This window comes from Podarcis tiliguerta, assembly GCF_965153285.1.
Source record: "Podarcis tiliguerta genome assembly, chromosome: 2".
NCBI lineage: Eukaryota > Metazoa > Chordata > Lepidosauria > Squamata > Lacertidae > Podarcis > Podarcis tiliguerta.
Window position 1 is genome coordinate 81,499,384 of NC_139535.1, and position 19,251 is coordinate 81,518,634.

A 19,251-nucleotide genomic window follows, 5' to 3' on the forward strand; every position below is an offset into this window, starting at 1 on the left:
CGCAGAGCGCGTCGCTCAAGGCAGGCCGCCCGGCGGAGTGCCAAGCTAACGATCAGCGGCCCGACTCTCACCTGGCTGGCGCCACCGGGAAAGGTGGCCGCCGGACTGCGCTCTCTTCTCGCGCCTCTCACGGTCTCCATCGCGTGTCGCCTTCGCTGCCCTTGCGAGAGAGGTAAGGGATCCTAAATGGGGTTACGAGGAGGCAAAAGACCCGTTGGACGTGGGGCAACGTAACCCCCCAGTAAAGTCACCACCATTCCAAGGGTTGCAGACGCGCTGCTTACTCCAGAGTTAGTCTTTCCTTCGGGAATGAGGCACGACCAGTGCCGGATTTACGTATAAACTAAACAAGATATAGTTTAGGGCCCCACTCTCTTGGGCAGGGGGAGATTAAAGGGGGGGGGGACTGGATGTACATTTCCAAAATATAAGATAAAAAACAAAAAAACACCTACATACAGCAACAGTGTTTTGTGTCCGTTCTTAACCTGAAACTGTTCTTAACCTGAGGTACCACTTTAGGCAATGGGGCCGCCCGCTGCCGCCGCACAATTTCAGTTCTTATCCTGAGGTAAAGTTCTTAACCCAAGGTACTACTTCTGGGTTAGCAGGTGTTTGTAACCCGAGGTACCACTGTATTTGTTGTGTGCAAATAACTTTAGATACCTATTAGGTCCATAAATTACCATATAGCATATATTCAACACAAAAAACAGCCCAGTTGCACCTTAAAGGTAAAGGACCCCTGACAGTTAAGTCTGAAGAAGTGTGCATGCACACGAAAGCTTATACCCTGAGCTAACTTACCGGTAATTGGTCTCTAAGGTGCTACTGGACAATTTTTTAATTTTTTATATCTATTTCGTCAGCCTCAGACCAACACAGCTACCTACCTGAAACAAAAAACAGCAACAATTTGTTGTTGACAAAGGACAGCTGGACATATAAAGGGCCCCATTACCATTTGATGAGGGCTTAGGCCTTCATCAAACCTAAATTGGCCCTGGCCCATACATTTGCAAATGAGGATTAACTTTTCACCCCTTTGTGTCGCCTAGATGGCTTGTCCCCAGGCAGTCACCTCACAAGGAAATTACCTGTTAATTAACTTTTACACTTGTTGATTCTCCAGGGTTAGCCATGGCTGGCACCCACTTAGTACACAGGGTCTGCTTCATTAAGCTTCTCACATGTTAATGTCAGGAGCTTTGAAGTGTGTCTGCAGAACCTAATACACATTTTAGGACACAAGGGCCTGACATGCCATTTTCACATCCCAGTTCTAATTATATTCCAACATATATTAAACCCGGGCATTTAGCATCTACAGACCTATAACAGTATGCTTCACGTGTTGCTGTGCTTAAGATAATGTGCTGAGGAATAAACCTTCAAGTGCTCAGACCGCAGATTTTTCATAAGGCATATATAATCAAAGGACATTGCTGGTTTCAATAACACACTGGCATACACACAATACTACCATATACAGTACTACAATTTCTGTTCTGGTGTTTCATTTGTGGTTCACTGTGCTTAGGAAACGATTTCCTCCCTTTCTTCTTCATCAGGCACTTTCACAATTAGGAACATGAAGTGACATGGAGGTGTGATGTGTTGGCTTGCCAAGTGTGTTTTGCTTATGCTTATTTTTGAATACTGCTTTTCAAACATGAGACCGAAAAACAGCGGATCCTGCTGACTCCAGGAATTCCTATTGCTGGTTTTCAAACAAATCACTTATCAATCACAGCTTTGACTTCACTCATTGGCTAAAAATACTGACTGGCAAGAGCAGCCAGGTTGGCTCATTTCACAGAAACTGGGTACCTGCCTATTTTGCTTCATAACTTACTTTCTAGGAGGGCTAAAGGCTGGATTTGTTTTGGTTTTTTAATTTAAAAAGACAAGAGAAGAAAAGCTCTGAGTACCTTCGCCTAGGGGTTCCAATTAAGACATTCAGTCTTGAATTGGGGGTGAGCAATGAGGTCAACAACTCTGCTGATGACTGGTAAAAACGAAAAGGGATTGTTAGGAACTCGTGACCATCTCTTCAGACTGGATAGACATTAAAATGGTGAACGTAATTCAGTGTAAGCAAGTGTAAAGTGATGTATATTAGAGCAAAAAACAACAGTACCCTAATTTCTCATTTACACTGAACTGGTGGTGATTGAGCAGGAAATATATTTGGGGTTGTGGTGGATTGCTCAGTGAAAGTGTAAATCTTGTGTGTTGTACTTGAAATTCTGCTCATCTCAAAGATGATACTGCAGAGCTGGAAAAGATGCAGAAAATAGCAAACAATAAGATCCAGGGGCTGGAACAACTCCTCTATGCAGAAAGCTTACTTCACTTGGGGCTTTTCAATTTACAAAAAGGGTGATTAAAATTAGCTACTGTGGAATTAGCTACTGTATGATGTAGCAAAGGCCACCAACGTGGATGGCTTTAAGAGTTAACTTTGCCTTATTCTCCATAATTTTTCTATCAATGTAATGGCCTTTTTTGCCTCCAGTATCATAAGGTGGTATGCCTTTGAATACTAATTGCTGAGGAGCACAAGGGGAGAAGAGTGCTATTGTGCTAATGTCCTGCTTGTGGACTTCTCAGAGGCATCCCATTCTGGGCAGCTGTTCAATGTAAGCATCTTCCTGACTTCACAGACAAAACTGGTAGGAGATGACCCTTTAATCAAGTCATGAACAAATTATAAACGAAGGTCATTACCTCAACAGAGTCTTGGGAGACCAGGAAAATATTTAACTAGGAAAAACCACTCCAGCACTTTTTAGAGCTTTAAAAAAGTGTTTTATTTTTAAATAGCGTCCTTTCCCCGATAAAGCAGATTTTCAAATCACATTTTTCTTACTGCTATGTGGCAAATACATCTTTGGCTTTTTTTGCAATATAACTGATCACTAGAATATCCATTACAAAAATGTAGATTTACCAGAAAAATAAGCATATAAACCACAGATTAATCCCTAAACAACATAGCAAAACTTTTATCAAATATTTTATACATGGATGGGAGAAAATCTTGTGTATATTGCATTTACACACTGGTAGCTCAAAGCAGTGCTTCAAAATCACTGAAGAAACAGTACAAAACCATTTTCAGATGCTCTACTGCAACATCACAAATAATTGTTTCACTACAGAATTTGTAGCTTTTACAATGTATACAATACATTGTGGTTTAAAAAACTGCCTGCATCTACAGACTGACACTGATTCCTATTTAACTGCGAATAAAATGTAGTGATTAAACAATATTTGAGGAATTAAAACAACTCACTTCTGAGATTTAGTGTCATCGAAAGCTGAGTAGTGTGATAAATTATTCCCTTTATAAAACACACAAAGTCTTCATGCACATCAAAAAATTGATATATAAAAAACCCAACAGCAAAGTTTCACATCCCTTTGTTTGCACAGAGTGCATCACACATCTGGAAGCAGCATTATTTAAAACAAATGACTCTAAAATAGCAATTTTTTTGTTCTGTTTCTGTAATGCAATACATACAACAGACCTGACTATGAGTCCTTGTGTTAAAGGCTCTGGCCCAAACCTTTCCAAGCAGAGGCTTAGGAGATTTTACAGCTATTTCTGGTGCAGTGTTTCGGAGGGCTCTGGAGTGGACGGATAATTTTGGCTTTCTTCAGACTATTTCTTTTGTTGTTGTTGCTGGCAGTGAGAGAGTAGGAACGTCCGTGCATCATCCGAGCATTAAGTCCATTGGCCATAGAGAACGACTTGAGATGGCTTCTTAAGGCAACAGGGAGTGGAAGTTTGTCCACAAGGTGCACTGGGGTGCATGAAACTATGGCGCGGCAACAAAGATCTTGCAGACTCAGGACTTAAAACAAGAAGCAAAAACATGAATGAAGATTAGTCATAACATGATTCTAAATAGCCACAAGGTGACATGAGTGCACAACTTTGACTTCACTGTATTTTTCAGAGCTCTCAGGTTCTGTTTCTTTTCACTGCTTCTGAAGTTCCTTCCTAATTCTACCCTGAATCCCCATAACCATGGCTTGCCTCCATGAATAAAGGTGATGTTGCAACGATTTAACAAGGGGAAAATGGGGAAGAAGAAAATACAAAAAATTGTAACAACACATAACCCTCCCCCTGAAAAGAAAAACAGCCAAATAAATAGATAAATAAATAAAATAGATAAACAGATAAATTAAATTAAATTAAAGCAATACTACAACCTCCAGCTCTAGATGGCAGCATAATTCCAGGGGCCCACTGAAGTAAATATTAGGTAAACAGTACTTCAGTGCTTGAACATCTACTTTAGTCACCTCCTTTTCTCTAACAACCCATGTATAGCTTGCAGGTACTTATTCAAATTATTTATGGGTAGAAATTCTCCTTCCTTCCACCTTTCCACCTTAGAGAAGGAGAGATAAATTTGTTGAAGACTCTGTTGTTTTTGCTGCAAGAGACTAGCATGACTCACTCTCTGGAAATTGTAAATGTTAACCATGTCCAGTACTAGTACAGATGCAATGCTGAGCATGGTCAAAGCAGAGAAGGGAAGTGAGTGGGGAGGAAGGGTGCTCCCAAGTTTGGCACTCAATTGTCATACTGTTTACAGCAGGGTGGCTAATCTACAACCTGCATACTGCTCCCCACCATTAGTTTTTTAACATAGTTCCCCGGCATGGCCAATGTATATTTATGCTGCATGTGTGCACACATGCACACACAGAGCACTCTCTCATACACACACATACACCACACTCACCACATCTGCAAGCACACAGCATTCTCTCACGCAAACACATACACAACACTCTCACTCTCTCTTTGAGTGGGGCAAAAGCCTTCCTATTCCTTTTCCATTCTCTATGCCTGTTCTTTAAAGATTAGCTCCTCATCTTGTGCTCAGCTTCACAACACAGATATGAGGAGATAAAAGCTTCATGGGGCTAGTGGACCACTTCCTGTGGCTTGCAGGCCCAGAGCTGGCTCATGAGTTAGATGCTCCGTTGCAATAAAGCAAATGATTTTGTGTTACTTACCTTTGTTTGGCCTCCACAGCCGGTCCATTCCATGTCTCATTAACACAATCCTTGCAAGTTCCGTAAAGGACTCTGTGATGTTGAAATTGCAGAGTGGGCTTACTTCAAAGAATGTCATGCCTAATCTTTCAGCATAGGCCTGTGCCTGCTCAGTAGATACTTGTCGTTTGAAGGCCAGATGCAGGCGGTTGCCAACAAGGATTTTGGGTACACCAGGAGCATGCTAAGTAAAGATAGACAGCAAAATGTTAGCTTAGAAGTCTCTCACCCTCTTCTTCAACAAAATACTGATTATTAACAACAACAGTAACAACAACTCTTTAATTCCCTTTGTTCATAGTGCTGTGCTATAGGTGGATTCCATCAAGAAAACCCAATACAAGAAAATATAATAACCAAACAGAATCAGCAGGTGGTAAAAAAATGTATTGCTTTGCCAAATATAAGTTGCAGAATTTTTAATTTTTTTTTAAAAAAACAACAACAACCCTTCAACATAGAATTATGAGTATGTAAAAGTTTCAAGAATAAACTTTCTGGTCGATCATATCAAATGTGTCTGATAGAGTTACCACAACCAAGTGAAGATGAAAATCATTCACCAAGGCAACTACAGCAATCCCACTTTGAAAACCAAGCCAGAAGTCAGACTGCTATTGATCAAGTAGAATAATGAGCACCAGGAATGCTTAGAATCATCTGACAGGCCACCTGCTGCATGTTATAAGAGGAAGATCTGGAACTGGACAAGAGTTGGTGTCATCCAAGTCCAAATATAGGGTTTGAAAAAGGGAATGACTTTAAGGCAAGCAGGATATAAGCAATTTTATCTGCAAAATGTCTCACATGTCACAGCATTCAGAGATGTGTCTTACCTCATCTATTTCCTTTATCCACCGATCAATGCCATCAAATGACCAGCGATTTGTAATATCATATACCAATATCACGCCCTGAGTGAATAAAGAAGATTAGATCAGCCTGACACGTAGATAAGGTACACAGTGCACCATACAATTTTGTGTAACCATTCCTTTATTTAACCAGGAAAAAGAGGAGCAGACTGAGGACTTAACAAATCTGAACATTTCTCTAAAATAATTTATTTCTGGTGACCCAAAGGATGCTCCCTTTATTCAGCAGCAACAAATTGTATAACAATTTTTGAAAGCAAGTAGTACAATAAGTAAGTATAGTTCTCTACAGTGACATATTTTAGAGATGGCAGAATTGCGATTACCTGGGCCCCTCTGGAATAGGAACGAAATATGGTGCAGAATCTGCCTTGCCCAGATGTGTCCCTGTGGAAGGTAAAATACAGTTAAAAATACATAGTCCTTTCCATTCTGAATAACAGTGTTCTTGTTGAATTCTTAGCTGGTCTTTCTGTTTTGCTCTCTTTATTAGTATTCTACCCTTTGCCTTACGGGGGAAAGCAGTCCAGGTTAGGTATGTTAGGTACGTGAGACTGAAAGACAGAGACTGATCCAAGATCACCTAGTGAGCTTCATGGATAAGTGGGAATTTGAACCCTGGTCTTCCGAGTCCGAATCCAGTACTCTAACTGCTAAACCACATGGACATCATGCATTTCAGCAGGATCGTCCACTAAATCTACATGGGTGATTATGTACTCCTATAAAATATTCACCAATCATTTAATACTACTTAGGCTCCTTGCACATATACAGAGAAACCCATTAATTTCACAACTGCTCCCTTGTCCTCAACTATAGCTCTTTAGTACAAAAGGCTGGTGGGTAGTGTGACCTGTTCTTAACTGTTATAAGAATTAAATATTTGTAGTCAACTTTACAGTAAATATGACATCGCATCCAAGCAGTATTACGTCCACTATGAATTGTTTTCAAAGCACAATGGCACAATCCAAACAGAGAACATAATGCAAACTTACCAGAGCTGCAGCTTTATTCGACGGCCATCCAGGAGTATTGTTGTCGTCTTGTAATCAATACCTGGGGATGGGAGGAGGTAAGGCAGAATTTTAAAATACTAAAAGCATGCCTATTTTTTTCACTCTACAAAGCGACCAAGCGAGAAATGCCTATGATAAATCACTTTAATAGTACCAACCCATTTTTGTTTTTTTTAAAGTCCAGTATATAGGGAAGGGCCAGTGGAAAAGCACCCACTTTGCATGCAGAAGCTGCTAGGGACAGCCATGCCGCCACCCCCACCCCATTTTTTAAATAGGCACCAGGTTTTTAGGGCAATGGGTGGTGGGTAGTATAGCATGTGTACTTTATTATTACTAATATTATCCACAAGGGTTTTAGTCAGACTGCTTTTGCAGTGTTCATTGTACAGGTTTCAAACTATATGTGAAAAAACCTTTCAGAGGAGACAGAGAGAAATATTACATGTTATGCACTGCAGTTGATTATTTCTAGGGCTTATTAGAATTGTCCAAAATGTTGCATACTTCAGCTGCCTATTGGCTTGTGCCAATGACATCTCTGGATTAATCAGTCAACTTCCACTTCCAATCATTAAAGCAGTTTTGCAATTGTAGATGAGGAATGCATATGTAGTTATTTTAATAACAACAACAAAATAGAACCAGGCTACCCACCACTACCCTAGCCACACAATATGTTGCTGTTTCAGTATCGCCTTATTTCTTCTTTTCTTTTTTAAATTCACTACTCTAGTATGTGAGGCTGTTATCTTATGGGTTTTTTAATCTTTATTTAGGAAACAACTTTTCTTCTTCCCTGTAGCAATTTTTTCCTTCTCTCTCCCGTGATTCTGAACAAGATGACTACTCATTTTTATTCTGTCTGTATGCTTATTTAGCTACTGAGTCAGAATTTCAGACATAGGGCCTCTATAGCAGTAGAGTGGCCCTTTTTCCTCAAGCAAAGGTCAGGGGACAGAGAAGGATTATTAAGGGCTCATATGAGACACTTAAGTAAACTCTTGGGGCAGGCTGGGGTAATAATTGCATATTTAAAACCCATAGATTTTGATACACAGTCACTCAAAATGTAAGCTTTTAATTTACCTGCTTGTTAAAATGTTTATAATTTATAGTACTTTGACTATCACATTTTTAAAACTACCTGTCTAATGCTGAAGGACAAAATCTGGTATCATGAATTCATGAAGACCCCAGAGACTACATAAAAGCATCTTCAGACTTGTATCTTTTTTGCCACTGTAAATCATGAAAATCAATAAAATACAAAAGCCAAGCCTTCTATTTTTCTTATTACATTGTAATAGCTTATATAATTGTCTTTCCATATCACATTCTGATATTTATGTGTGATAAATGGCTTTGTACTTGGTTTCTCCTATTCTCACATTGTATAAATGTACAGTATCCCTCTTCAAACAGGCACAAATCCTCTGCAAAAAGTATCTAAGGTCCTGGGTAGATAATCTTTAAAAAAAGAGAAAATGTTGTTTCCTCATTTACATTTAACCTTGCTCCAAACAGGCTGCATTTAATTAAGTCTCTTAGTATGGATTAACAGTGCCTACGCAAGGGGGTAATCTGCATTAATTTATCTACATTAAATTAACACGTTGCTTAAAACTACTATGTTTTCTATTTGACACGGAGAGCTACAGGGCTTGGGTAGGAAGGAAGAAGATAGTGGCTGTCTTCAAGGCAGACAATAGTTCCATATTCACATTTTTTTTCATTTTGGCAGGAGTAGCATTTAGGGAGGAAACTAAAGAGCACTGCAGCAGCTTTTTCCAATAGTAAGTAATCATTGTAGCCCACCCCGAGTTGAAATTTTGGCATTGTTTCAGCCTCTGTTTAAGAAGCTGATCAAGTAATATCTGATTTTATTTCAATATCCATGGTAACAGATCCTCCATCCCTTGTTTTATAACAATCTAATAGTTTTACAGGTATCAGGCAAACATGCAGGTTATTAACTGAAACTATTTGGCTTACACTTAAGCATCAAAAACCAACTGTGTGGAAACATATCAGTTAATATCATTAAAAGTCAAGAAATTAAATGTAATTGTTTTGGCAAGTTTATTTTACTCTGCCAAGTGTCCAACCACAATCTGATTATTTTCAGGAACCATGGAGGACAGTTCTTCTGATAACCTGTTTCTACTACAGTTATGTATGTCTATCAGATTTAAAGTGTATAATTACACAACCATTAAGCTTGTAGCATGCAAAGTTAAAAAAGAACGACATTTATTTCTGGTATCATACTCCGAATTAGTAGGGTTTAGCAGCCTAGTCCTTTGAGCTGTCACTCACATCTCACGGTACTAGTTGCATGAAGAAATGGAATGAAGAAAGGAAGATGAAAAGGTGGCATTGAGGAATCAGTCCCTGGGACCTTTTTTAAAACAAACAAACATGCAAAAGGCCTTGCTAAGACTGAGGGAAGATGGGGATTGTTGTGATAATATGTCTGCCTCCTCTCCTTGCTTGGCCTATTCTTTGCAACTGACCAGAGAATTCCGCATAGTGCCAGATCCTTCCTCTCTGCTCACTTGGCCCACACCCTCAGCCTCCCTGTTCCAGCATAAATATTTATATTTGCATAAGGGGTGGGACCTCTGTTTCACATGAGTTCTGTGCAAATCAAAAAAGTTATAGGATCTCTACTAAAGCAACAGGACACAAGTTGGTTTCAGTATTAAAATATGTACATACAAACTGATTATGTTGGCCCAGCTTAAATACATTTCGAGGACTGGGCTGTCCTGTAGCAGTTAAGGAAAGACAACATGTGAAGGGAGAGCAGCTAGACAACAGCATTCTGAACTAGCAAGGAATGACATTATACAAGGATCTCAAGATTTAACATTCACCAGCTTGACCAAAGTACTACATAGTTGTTCTGCATGCCCTATTAGAACATTGCTAAATTTCAGCTTCTCTGCAAGATAGTATTGTTTAATCATTCACATGCACTATGAAATGCTGTGGGTTTTGCCTTTTATGATGTGATTTCAAACAGTTTAGACTATGGTCAAAAGTACACCAATACCACCGTCTTAAAAGTTTTAGTTCCCTGGAAACAACTCTAAATGATTTCAGTAAATCTAAGTACCAAATAAGTAACTTAATAAAATGGAAGGAGTAGGAGGTATATTACAGTCAGAAGAAGAGAGAGGAATAAATAACAGAAATGTTATTTATGTTGGTTGTTGTTCTTCATCACCTCCTTTTTCTTCCTGTTCTATTATTCCTCCTACTCCTTCAATTTTATTGTATCTCTTTAGGCCGTATACACACTATACTTTTATAGTGCATCTTAAGCACATTCTTTTCCTCTAAGAATTCTGAGTGCTGAAGTTTGTTATTGGTTGCTATAAATTATAACTCTTTGGAGGTTAAACTACAGTACCCAGAATTCTTTGAGGGAGGGGAATGTGCTTTAAAGGTATAGTGTGGACACTGTCTTATTCTTCATTTTTGAACATTTGATGCTATTTTTTCTTCACTTCAATGTACTGCTTATCTTCTTGATCCAATTCCCTCTCCCATTTTAGTAAATATTGATTTGTTTTTCTCTTACCTATACCTTTCTTCAAGCATTGTTTCTTCTTGCTTTGAATATGCTAGTTTCCAACAGTCATAAAATTGTCCACAAATAATCCCCCCCCCCCCAGCTTTGGGAAGCTAGCATTTTTAAAGCAAGATGAGACAACGCCTGACGAAAACAAAAGAGGTAAATTGTGTGTGGTGGTGAGGGCCCAATATTTACTAAAATTGATTTAGATCGGGGGGACTTAACTGCTCCTCTTAATCTTATCTAAATGTGACGGTTTGCTTTCATCTAATTTTTTATGGTCCTTTTCAGCTGGTTTTTGACTCAAACATTCTAGTGAGATTGCTGTGTGGAAAATCTAAAGTAGTATTATATTCTGAAATACACCAGCATTCTCTATATTCTCATCAGCTTTGGGTACAGGTGATCATTATCTGCTTCTTTTACAGTTCTTTGGGACTGGACAGTACCATCCACTCCTGCTTTCACTCCTGTGTCATAAAAGCTTCGTTTAAGTCTTCCTCAATTATTATTCTAAGCCCTCTTCTCTTCACTCTTTATATGCTTTCTCTTAGCAATCCAATTTATTCTTGTGGCTTTCAATGTGCCACTGTTATACGAATGATTTCAAGCACTATTGTTTGGTCCTTCCCCCCCCTTTACCAATACTTTATTTCAAATTGTCTGTATCTGCCTGGATGTCACTGTGGAAAAGATACTTTGCCTTCTCTTCCAAAGTTCCAATTGGCACCAACCTTCAGTCTTTTCTACAGTTAAAGGGTTTTGGTGTTATCTTTGATCTATTTCTATTTCCGCTCACATATCTACCTAAGTTCTGCCAATTTTATTTCTATAAGATTTCTAAATTTGTTCTTAATATCAGCTAACATTCTTGTTCAGACCTACAGCCTACATTGTGTTAACTACTAAAATGTCTTGTTCACTGATCTTCCTGTTTCTCAGTTTAAACCTATTATTTCTGTTTTCTCTTTTCTGCTTTCTTTCCTAATTCTTCAGTCATTTTATACCTCTCTATATACCGGTATTTCCCTTCACAGGCTTCATGAAGTTTAAACTTCTTAAAGGTTAATAAAAGAAGTTTAAACTTTGCATAAAGCAATACAGGAAGGAATACTGATAGAAAAAAGGGGCAAGAATATGACTAGATATGAAGGTTACATCTGTTCATGTTTTTGCCCCTTTTTCTATCTGTTGCTTTCCATTTTTCTCTTTGGTCCCTCTGTTAATAAAGCACTGATGTTTTTAATTAAATCTCTACTATATGGTTATATTTCTTATCCCCATGCTTTCTTTCTTATGTCTAGCACTATTTTCCCTTTACATTTTTGACCAGCCCTTTCATCTCATGAAGAAACAGTTTTAAAAACTTCTGTCTTGATGTGCTATTTGGATTTTTTTGTTTGTTTCTTCCTTACTCCTAAAGTTCATTATTGTAGTCTTTTAACACTTTGCTTCTTTCAGATAGTGCAGCTCCACTTCCCTCCCCTTTTGTTTCTTCATAGCTTCTGAACCTGTAAACAGGGACTTATATCTTACAATGGCCTAGGAGCATATGTTAATAATTTTATAACTAAAAAAATTACAAAGTAAATTTACTTTTGATAACTATGACTCTAAGTGCCATCAGAAAGGGAAGGAAGAACTGGACTTTTCAGTTGTTTTGAATAGACACAAAACTTTTAATTTCAAAAAGAAGAGAGTTACTGAGGTATAAAATTACTGCAGACCAACCACAGAGGCTTTCAGTAATGCAAATGCCATTCTTTGAAATATGTTAACAGACATGTTTTGAGGATGGAGCTTCCTTCAAATATTGTGCACAGATTTTACAGACTTAAATTCTGTTGTTTTATTCTCTTCCTTCGCTGAGCTCATAAGCTATTAGTCATTATCTCGTTTTAAGCATGATTCATTGCACCTATTCCAAAATTCTGCCACATTTGGCAATTATGCCTAGCATGAGACAATTTGCATCTGTAATAGATTGCAACACCCAACGCAGCACAACAAATGAGGAGCAAGTAGGTGTTTGCTTCGTGCTGTAACTAGCAAAATCATTTTTAAAATTAAGAATAGCATGCCCATGCCTGTGCTCAGCTGCCAGAAAGAAGCTCACTTTTACTGTGACAGTAAATCACTAGTTATCAGGCTCTGTACCCCTTGTATGAGGGGAACATGTGTTTCCAGAAATCATCTCCCTTTGCAGCCACTGCCAGTCAATTTGGACAGTACTGAAACAGATGGACTCGGTATAAGGCAGCTCCCTCCGTTACTATGTTACTATGCCCAGTGCTTTCTCTTAAAATCTCAGAATCCTTCTGGGAATTCATAATGGCTACCAGGCAAAGACAACAGTTACCCTGCTTTGACCCTGCCAGGATTACTGCCTTGGATAATTTCTATCGTATACAAATTTTATATACCATGATAGCTGTGATTCTGGCATTGCAGGGGATTGGACTAGATGACCCATGGGATCCCTTCCAACTCCACAATTCTCTGATTCTATGATCACCATAAAGTCGCTTTTAAGGTGTAGGATAGAATCCTGCTTTCTGCACAGTGTGGTAAAGGATACCTGTCTAAGCTGACAGTTTGTGAGATCATGTCCTATTGCAGGAAGGGGAGCCTTTCACAGCCTGAAGATCACATTCCCTCATGGGTCCCCTGCGGGGGCTGCACCCCATTGGTGGGTGGAGCCAGGTGTAAAAGTAGGCACAGCAATGGATGTGGATTCTTACATTTCTCCAGTAGTTTACATTCCGTCCATTCAAACGTCAGCTGGTGCAAAACGCAACAGCCTAGATTACATCTAGGGTTTCCCTTTCAGAACTCTGCATTCTTTCCCAGTTTGTTTCTTAGCACAATTTGAAGCAGTAGTAACTGCCTATAAAGCTCCCAGCACTAGGATGCCTGCCTGATTCATGACTTATCTATTTGCATTTCAGTGTGCTACAAAACCTTGTTTATTTTGCCATGTCTTTCAGTTTGGTTTTGTCTCTCCACCCTTCCCCACATATTTTAACGTATGGCTTCTAGTTTTTAGTTTACTTCTAAGTTTAGTCTTTATTATTTTATGGATGGTATATTGTTTTAATCAATGCATAGGGTCCTTATGAAAAGCCAGAAGATAATATATTCATATTTATTAAAATATTTATAATAAATAAACCAAATGGGAGTTACTTTTGAATAGACATGTACCAGATTGCATTGTCAGTCTTCTAATTATAAAAGACCTGTGTGAACCCATTGCACACAAAAGAATATGCTTTCTGTGAGGAGTGTATTTTACTTCTTAACTCTCCCATACATTACTCAACAGTTAAACCTGAAAAACCTGCCAATGCAGTCTAACATTTGATGACAATGCACTGTGTTTACTAGGCCCGATAACGGTCAAAAAATTACCACATAACTTAGGTTCAAAAAAGCAAGTCATCTACAAAGGAACTGTGGTAATTAGGGAAGAAAAGGCTTTAGCATTATGGGCCTAAGTGATGTCTGACCATTTTGTTTTGTTTCTAACCCACAGACCAAGGACATTTCTGACATGTGCTCCGACAACAGTTTAGCCTTTGCATGATACTGCTTCACATTCTTTTCCAGTGCATTTAGTGCTATAGTCTGTATAATAAATAGGAAAAATAGCTGTTACACCTACTGTTCCCTTAAAAAAACCTAGACGTGTGTACCTAGGAAGGGATAGGCAGAGTCTTTAGATATATTTTTTTTCAAAACCAATCAATTCTAATGAGGAAAACCAGGAACAGATGAAGGCGCTCAGCAGAGAAAGGAGAGGGTGTAAGTGAACTTGTGGCATGTTCCTGACTCTTCAAACCATTACAAATATGGCATCCAAACTGAGCCATTGTGAATCAGTTCGTCTCTTGAACACTCTCTACTCCCTAATACACTGTTCCGGATACAGAAATAACTAAGATGAACTTTTCTACTGGGCGGTGTATGATGTACATATTTGCTGTCCGTGTTGTACAGAAACACAGCACATTTCTTGAAGTGTTTTTTCTTCTTCAGACATCTCCACCCTGACCCTACCATTGCCCCATGCCTCAAGGCTTCTGGCACCCAATAGGAATGGGTGCATGCAGAAAATAATTACCAGCTTTGCCCTAAGTAGTTATAATTATTTTTATTTAATGGCACAGGCAGCATTTCCCCCTCAAGCATAAAGCAAATGAAAAAAGGTTTCACTTTGAAAGGAGACTGAAATTATCAGCAAAATGGTGCACACAAAGTTGTATCATCTTTTTTCCTTGAGCAGAGTCAATGATTACTGCTCCATTTCTATGGGTTCATTTTACCATTTATCAACAGACATAAGGAAAGCTAGAACTGTTCACAACTAAAGTCTATTGCAGTTTGCAACTTGAAATGTCTACCTTTTCAGCTACCAGCAGATTTGGTACCAATTGGCAGATCAGCTTGATGGGAAGGACTCAATTTCAAATGGCAGGCTGAATCTACTCACAAGAATCTCATGAACTGAAACTATTAGCTGAATATTTGCAAATAGCTACAATAAGAATATGCTGTGAAGAATGACCAAAAAGTGAGTCCCCATCTCTCCTGGGAAGAGGCAACATGGTGTTCACATACCATGATGCTGTAATTCCATGCTTATTTACAAAGAAGTTAGTCCCATTAATTACATTTGAATAATGTTTAGAACTGGACTGCATGGGTGCAATCCTGCTGCTACTGAAGTCAGTGACAAGTCTGCCATTCGATGGTGCAGCCATCGTCAAAAATGAACTCATTAAATTTTTGATGTGGAATCATTTTCTGAGGAAATTTTTATTTTGCTTTGCATCAAATCAAATTAAAGAGATGCATAGGTTCAGGTTTTCAGCTGCATCTGACATGGTCTGAGCCTCTCATTTGTCAGGTTCAATGAAGGAATGAACTATAAATAAATGTTCCAGTGTTAATGCCAAAAATACTCATCCTATCCATATCAGTTCTTCAGAAACACTTGGTAGTGCTATTATAATCTTGTGCTATACTTATTCTCGTCTTTTCCTTTTATAAAAAATATAATTCAGACCCTTATCCACCTTTATTACTTTTAGGCGGATGTCCAGATGTCTTGCACTGTTCTAAATATTTTGCATATCAGCAGGCTAAAAAGATTCATCATCTTGAGTAAAATACATGTGAATTCTTCACTCTCTGTTTATTAGGGTAATACCATTCGGAGCCTATGCTTAACCTCCTGCGAGAGCCAGCTCTACTATTAGGCAGAGACAGCTGCCGTAGACAGCTATGGGGTGTCATGAAAGGGTAGTAAATTGAAAGTTATTTAATTTGCCGTATTTTTACTGCTGAGAAGGGGAGAGACACTTGTGGGATTTTCTGCCTCATGTGCAAAATAAATTGACTACCTCTGAGTACTAGACACCTTGTCTTGGCAGTGGGTGAGTTGGAAGCATTTGCTCTTCCACCTCAGACAGAAAAATGGGCCAGCCAGTCACCATGTTTGCAGCAAGAAGATATACAGTCATACCTCATGTTACGTCCGCTTCATGTTACGTTCTTTCAGGTTACGTCCTGCGGTGACCCGGAAGTACCGGAAAGGGTTACTTCCGGGTTTCGCCGCTTGCGCATGCGCAGAAACACAAAATGATGTCATGCGCAGAAGCGGCGAATCGCAACCTGCGCGTGCACAGACACGCCGCTGCGGGTTGCGCTTTTTTCATGTTGTGAACGGGCCTCCGGAACAGATCCTGTTCGCAACCAGAGGTACCACTGTATGCTACATTGGGGTAATGTACATTGTTTTCCTTGGTCCTTACTCTAGAAACAAGCTCCTGATAGAAGAAATGATCACATGACCATTTCCCTGTCAGGTGCTGATAAAGTAATGCATGTTTCTCAGTGTCTACCACGGAAACCATGTGAGCTACCAGTGGAGGTAGAGATAGCATTCCGGATGCTGAGAAAGGAAGGTGCATAGCTGTACATGCATGGGGGCAGTGTGAGAATGAATGAATGAGTGCGTTGGTGGATGTAAGGTAGAGTTTAAAAGGGAGGTTCACCGCAGATGTGTGTGAATGAGGTATCCCCAGCCACTTTTGGCTTCAGACCTATCCACTCATAGGCGGAGCTAGCTGCTCCGGCACCGGGAGCGGCACACATGCGTCCCAGGGGGGTGCAGCCACGGTGAGCATCCCAGGGGGGTGGCATGGTGATGCCACCTCCCACGCCAATGACACCTAGGGTGAATCGCACCCACTGCACCCCTCTTCCTCCGACAGTGTATCTACTGCCAGTAAGCAGGCAGCCTGAGACTACTGTTCCCTGAGGAAATGTGGTCCTCACCTTTTTTAAAAAAGTTCCCCAATTTGCTGCATATGGTCATATAGTTTATACTTTTAAAACAGCGGACAGCTACCTGCAAGAACTAAAAAAAGTGATTAATTTTTCAAAAAATGTAAATCTCCACCAATACTCAGCATTCCTGATGGTCACTCTAAGAAAACTGAAAGACGCACAAGACCTGTATAGCAAACCTTTCCAGTCTCTATTTAACAAGAGGTATTCTTTGTAACTTCTCAAAGCAGTTGTAGAGCACAAGCTTGCTGGCCTGGCACAGAACACAAACCACAAATACAAACTTACACCGTTCCTCTTCTTCAACGATATATGCAAAATGTTAATCTCCTCCACTTAGTGTGCATCCTTTAATTTGGTGTGAATGAGAGCATCACTGTCATGATTTCAAGAAAACAAAGTGGAGGCAGCAGTTCATTTTAGCACTAGGATTAAATGACTTCTTTAAGAGGCCCAAATAAAATTGTTTGGCTGTGTCCTTGTATGTGCTTTGGTTCTTTTTGGGTTGTGGTCTCCTCTGCCTGTAGCTCTGCTGGGTCTACAGAACACCAAGCTAGTCTGACCATGGCCATTACATCTACATGACATCATAAACTTTACTGACTCACGAGGAAATTTTACAGTGCATTTGTGCTCACACCTTGTAATTCAGTTGACAGGAATGGGCAACCTTTTAACGTTAAGGGAGGTGTGTGAAACCTGATTGTTTGCAATAACCTAAAGGTGGATTGTGGGAAGCATAATCAAAGCAGATGACGACAACACGTCAGCCAGTAGCCGATGGGCTTTCCTGCCACTGCACAGTTTCTAAAGAAGGCTACCAGAGAGCTCAAGGCAGCTGGGAAGGCAGATGCCCTGTCATGGAAGCCCTGCCCTATAACTGCCAAGGTGTGGGAGGTGTCTGTGGTGACTCAGTAATCGCGAAAGGCAGCCCTGCACAAACACTACCTTCCTCCGTGCAGTCTACAGGTGTAAGGAAGAGCTACCTGCCGCCAAGTAACCGAGGCTGGCCTGGAGCTTGGCCGCAGGTACAACCCCGTTGCTGCTTACCCATATTGTACCCGTAAGGCGACTCAGTGGCTCCATCCTCCAGGCTGGCTAGTATCTCTCCTTTGCCCACGTCGCTGTCGCCCACCAGCAGGAATTTCAGCAAGAAGTCATAAGCTTTCACAGGGCTGCCCACGTGGTTCATCCTCTTTCGCCACCGCTCCCCGCTCCTCCTTCTCTCCCTTCGGCCTCACAGAAGTCCCTGCGGGGAGTCAGTTCCCAGCGCCCATGAGAGGCACCCAACGACCAGCTGTGGCGGTACCGAGAGCGTCACGGACGGCGGTGGCGGCGACGGAGAGCAGCAGCACAGGCGCAAAGGCATGTTCGAAGAAGCCGCCCCGCGGAGCGCGTCGCCGGGGGCAGCAGCCGAGATTGCGGGGGGAGCTCGCAGCAGGTTCGGGTGGGTTGCCGCCAAGAGAAGGAGGAAGAGGAGGAGGAGGAGGAGGAGGGAGTCGCCTCACGGTGCCAGCAGTGGGAGGCGAGAGGCAGTGGGCGCCGCAAGGTCCCCGCACAACCGTGACAGCGGAGGAGGACTTTTCAACGGCGCCATCCGCGGCCACGCACCCACGAGGCCGGCATGCGGAGAGCTGGGGTCGCGCAGCCGACGACCAAGAGAACCGACGGCGGCCGCTCCCGTCCAACCTGCTTGGCTGGGCGCGCTCAGTCGCAGCGAACGAGAAGAAGGGGAGAGCCCGTCACGACCGACGAGGAGCGGGGGAAGAGGATCTGTGCTTGCCGAGGAAGGTAACGGGGGACCCTCTCGGCTGCCGTCGCCGCTGCTCGAGCCCCTCGAGAGGTGCCGTTGCCGTCGCTGCCGCCGCCGCCGCCTCTCCACCGACCGAGTTCGCTCCCAGCGCAACACCCAGTGACAGCCTCTCCAACCAACACCTACCCTCCTGTGCCCATGGGGGCGCGGCTCCCGAGGCCACGCCCTCCGCCGCTGCCATTGGAAGAAAAGGGCCCCGCCCCCACACTCCTTTTCCCCCATTGGTACGGCTGCGCTTCCGAACGCCACCTCTCCGAAGACATTGGCGGGCGCGCACCCGCCCCCTCAAGCACCAACAATTCAGTTGCTGGGGTATTTCTTCCGCGGTATTGGCTCGCGCGCACGCCCGTCACTGTGGCGCTGGGCGGTGGGCGCTGCGCGGCTGTGTTTACACATCGGAGGATGAGGCATGTGCTGCTGTGCAGTTACGCGTGAGCGCGCTTTAGCGCTCTCCGGTTGGAGTCCAGCCTCCAGCCCACGTTTGTCGAACTGGGGCTTACAAAATAGAGAAAATTGTGG

General features: G+C 41.5%; 2 protein-coding genes across 2 annotated transcripts in view; one reads left to right on the forward strand and one right to left on the reverse strand.

Moving 5' to 3' along the window:
* Positions 1-8: 8 nt before the first annotated feature.
* Positions 9-19,251, forward strand: part of LOC310672479 (ketosamine-3-kinase-like) — a 31,485-nt gene continuing 12,242 nt past the window's right edge. The window contains exon 1 of the mRNA XM_083429705.1: positions 9-172. The gene's annotated coding sequence lies outside the window, so the exon portion shown is untranslated. The remainder of the gene's footprint in view (positions 173-19,251) is intronic.
* Positions 2,789-18,111, reverse strand: RAB40B (RAB40B, member RAS oncogene family; the record flags this gene model as incomplete). The annotated part of the gene is made up of 6 exons (XM_083429707.1): positions 2,789-3,866; positions 5,047-5,269; positions 5,922-5,999; positions 6,287-6,347; positions 6,962-7,022; positions 17,970-18,111. The coding sequence occupies 6 exons, from the start codon at positions 18,109-18,111 to the stop codon at positions 3,595-3,597; spliced, it is 837 nt and encodes a 278-aa protein (XP_083285833.1). The 3' UTR covers positions 2,789-3,594.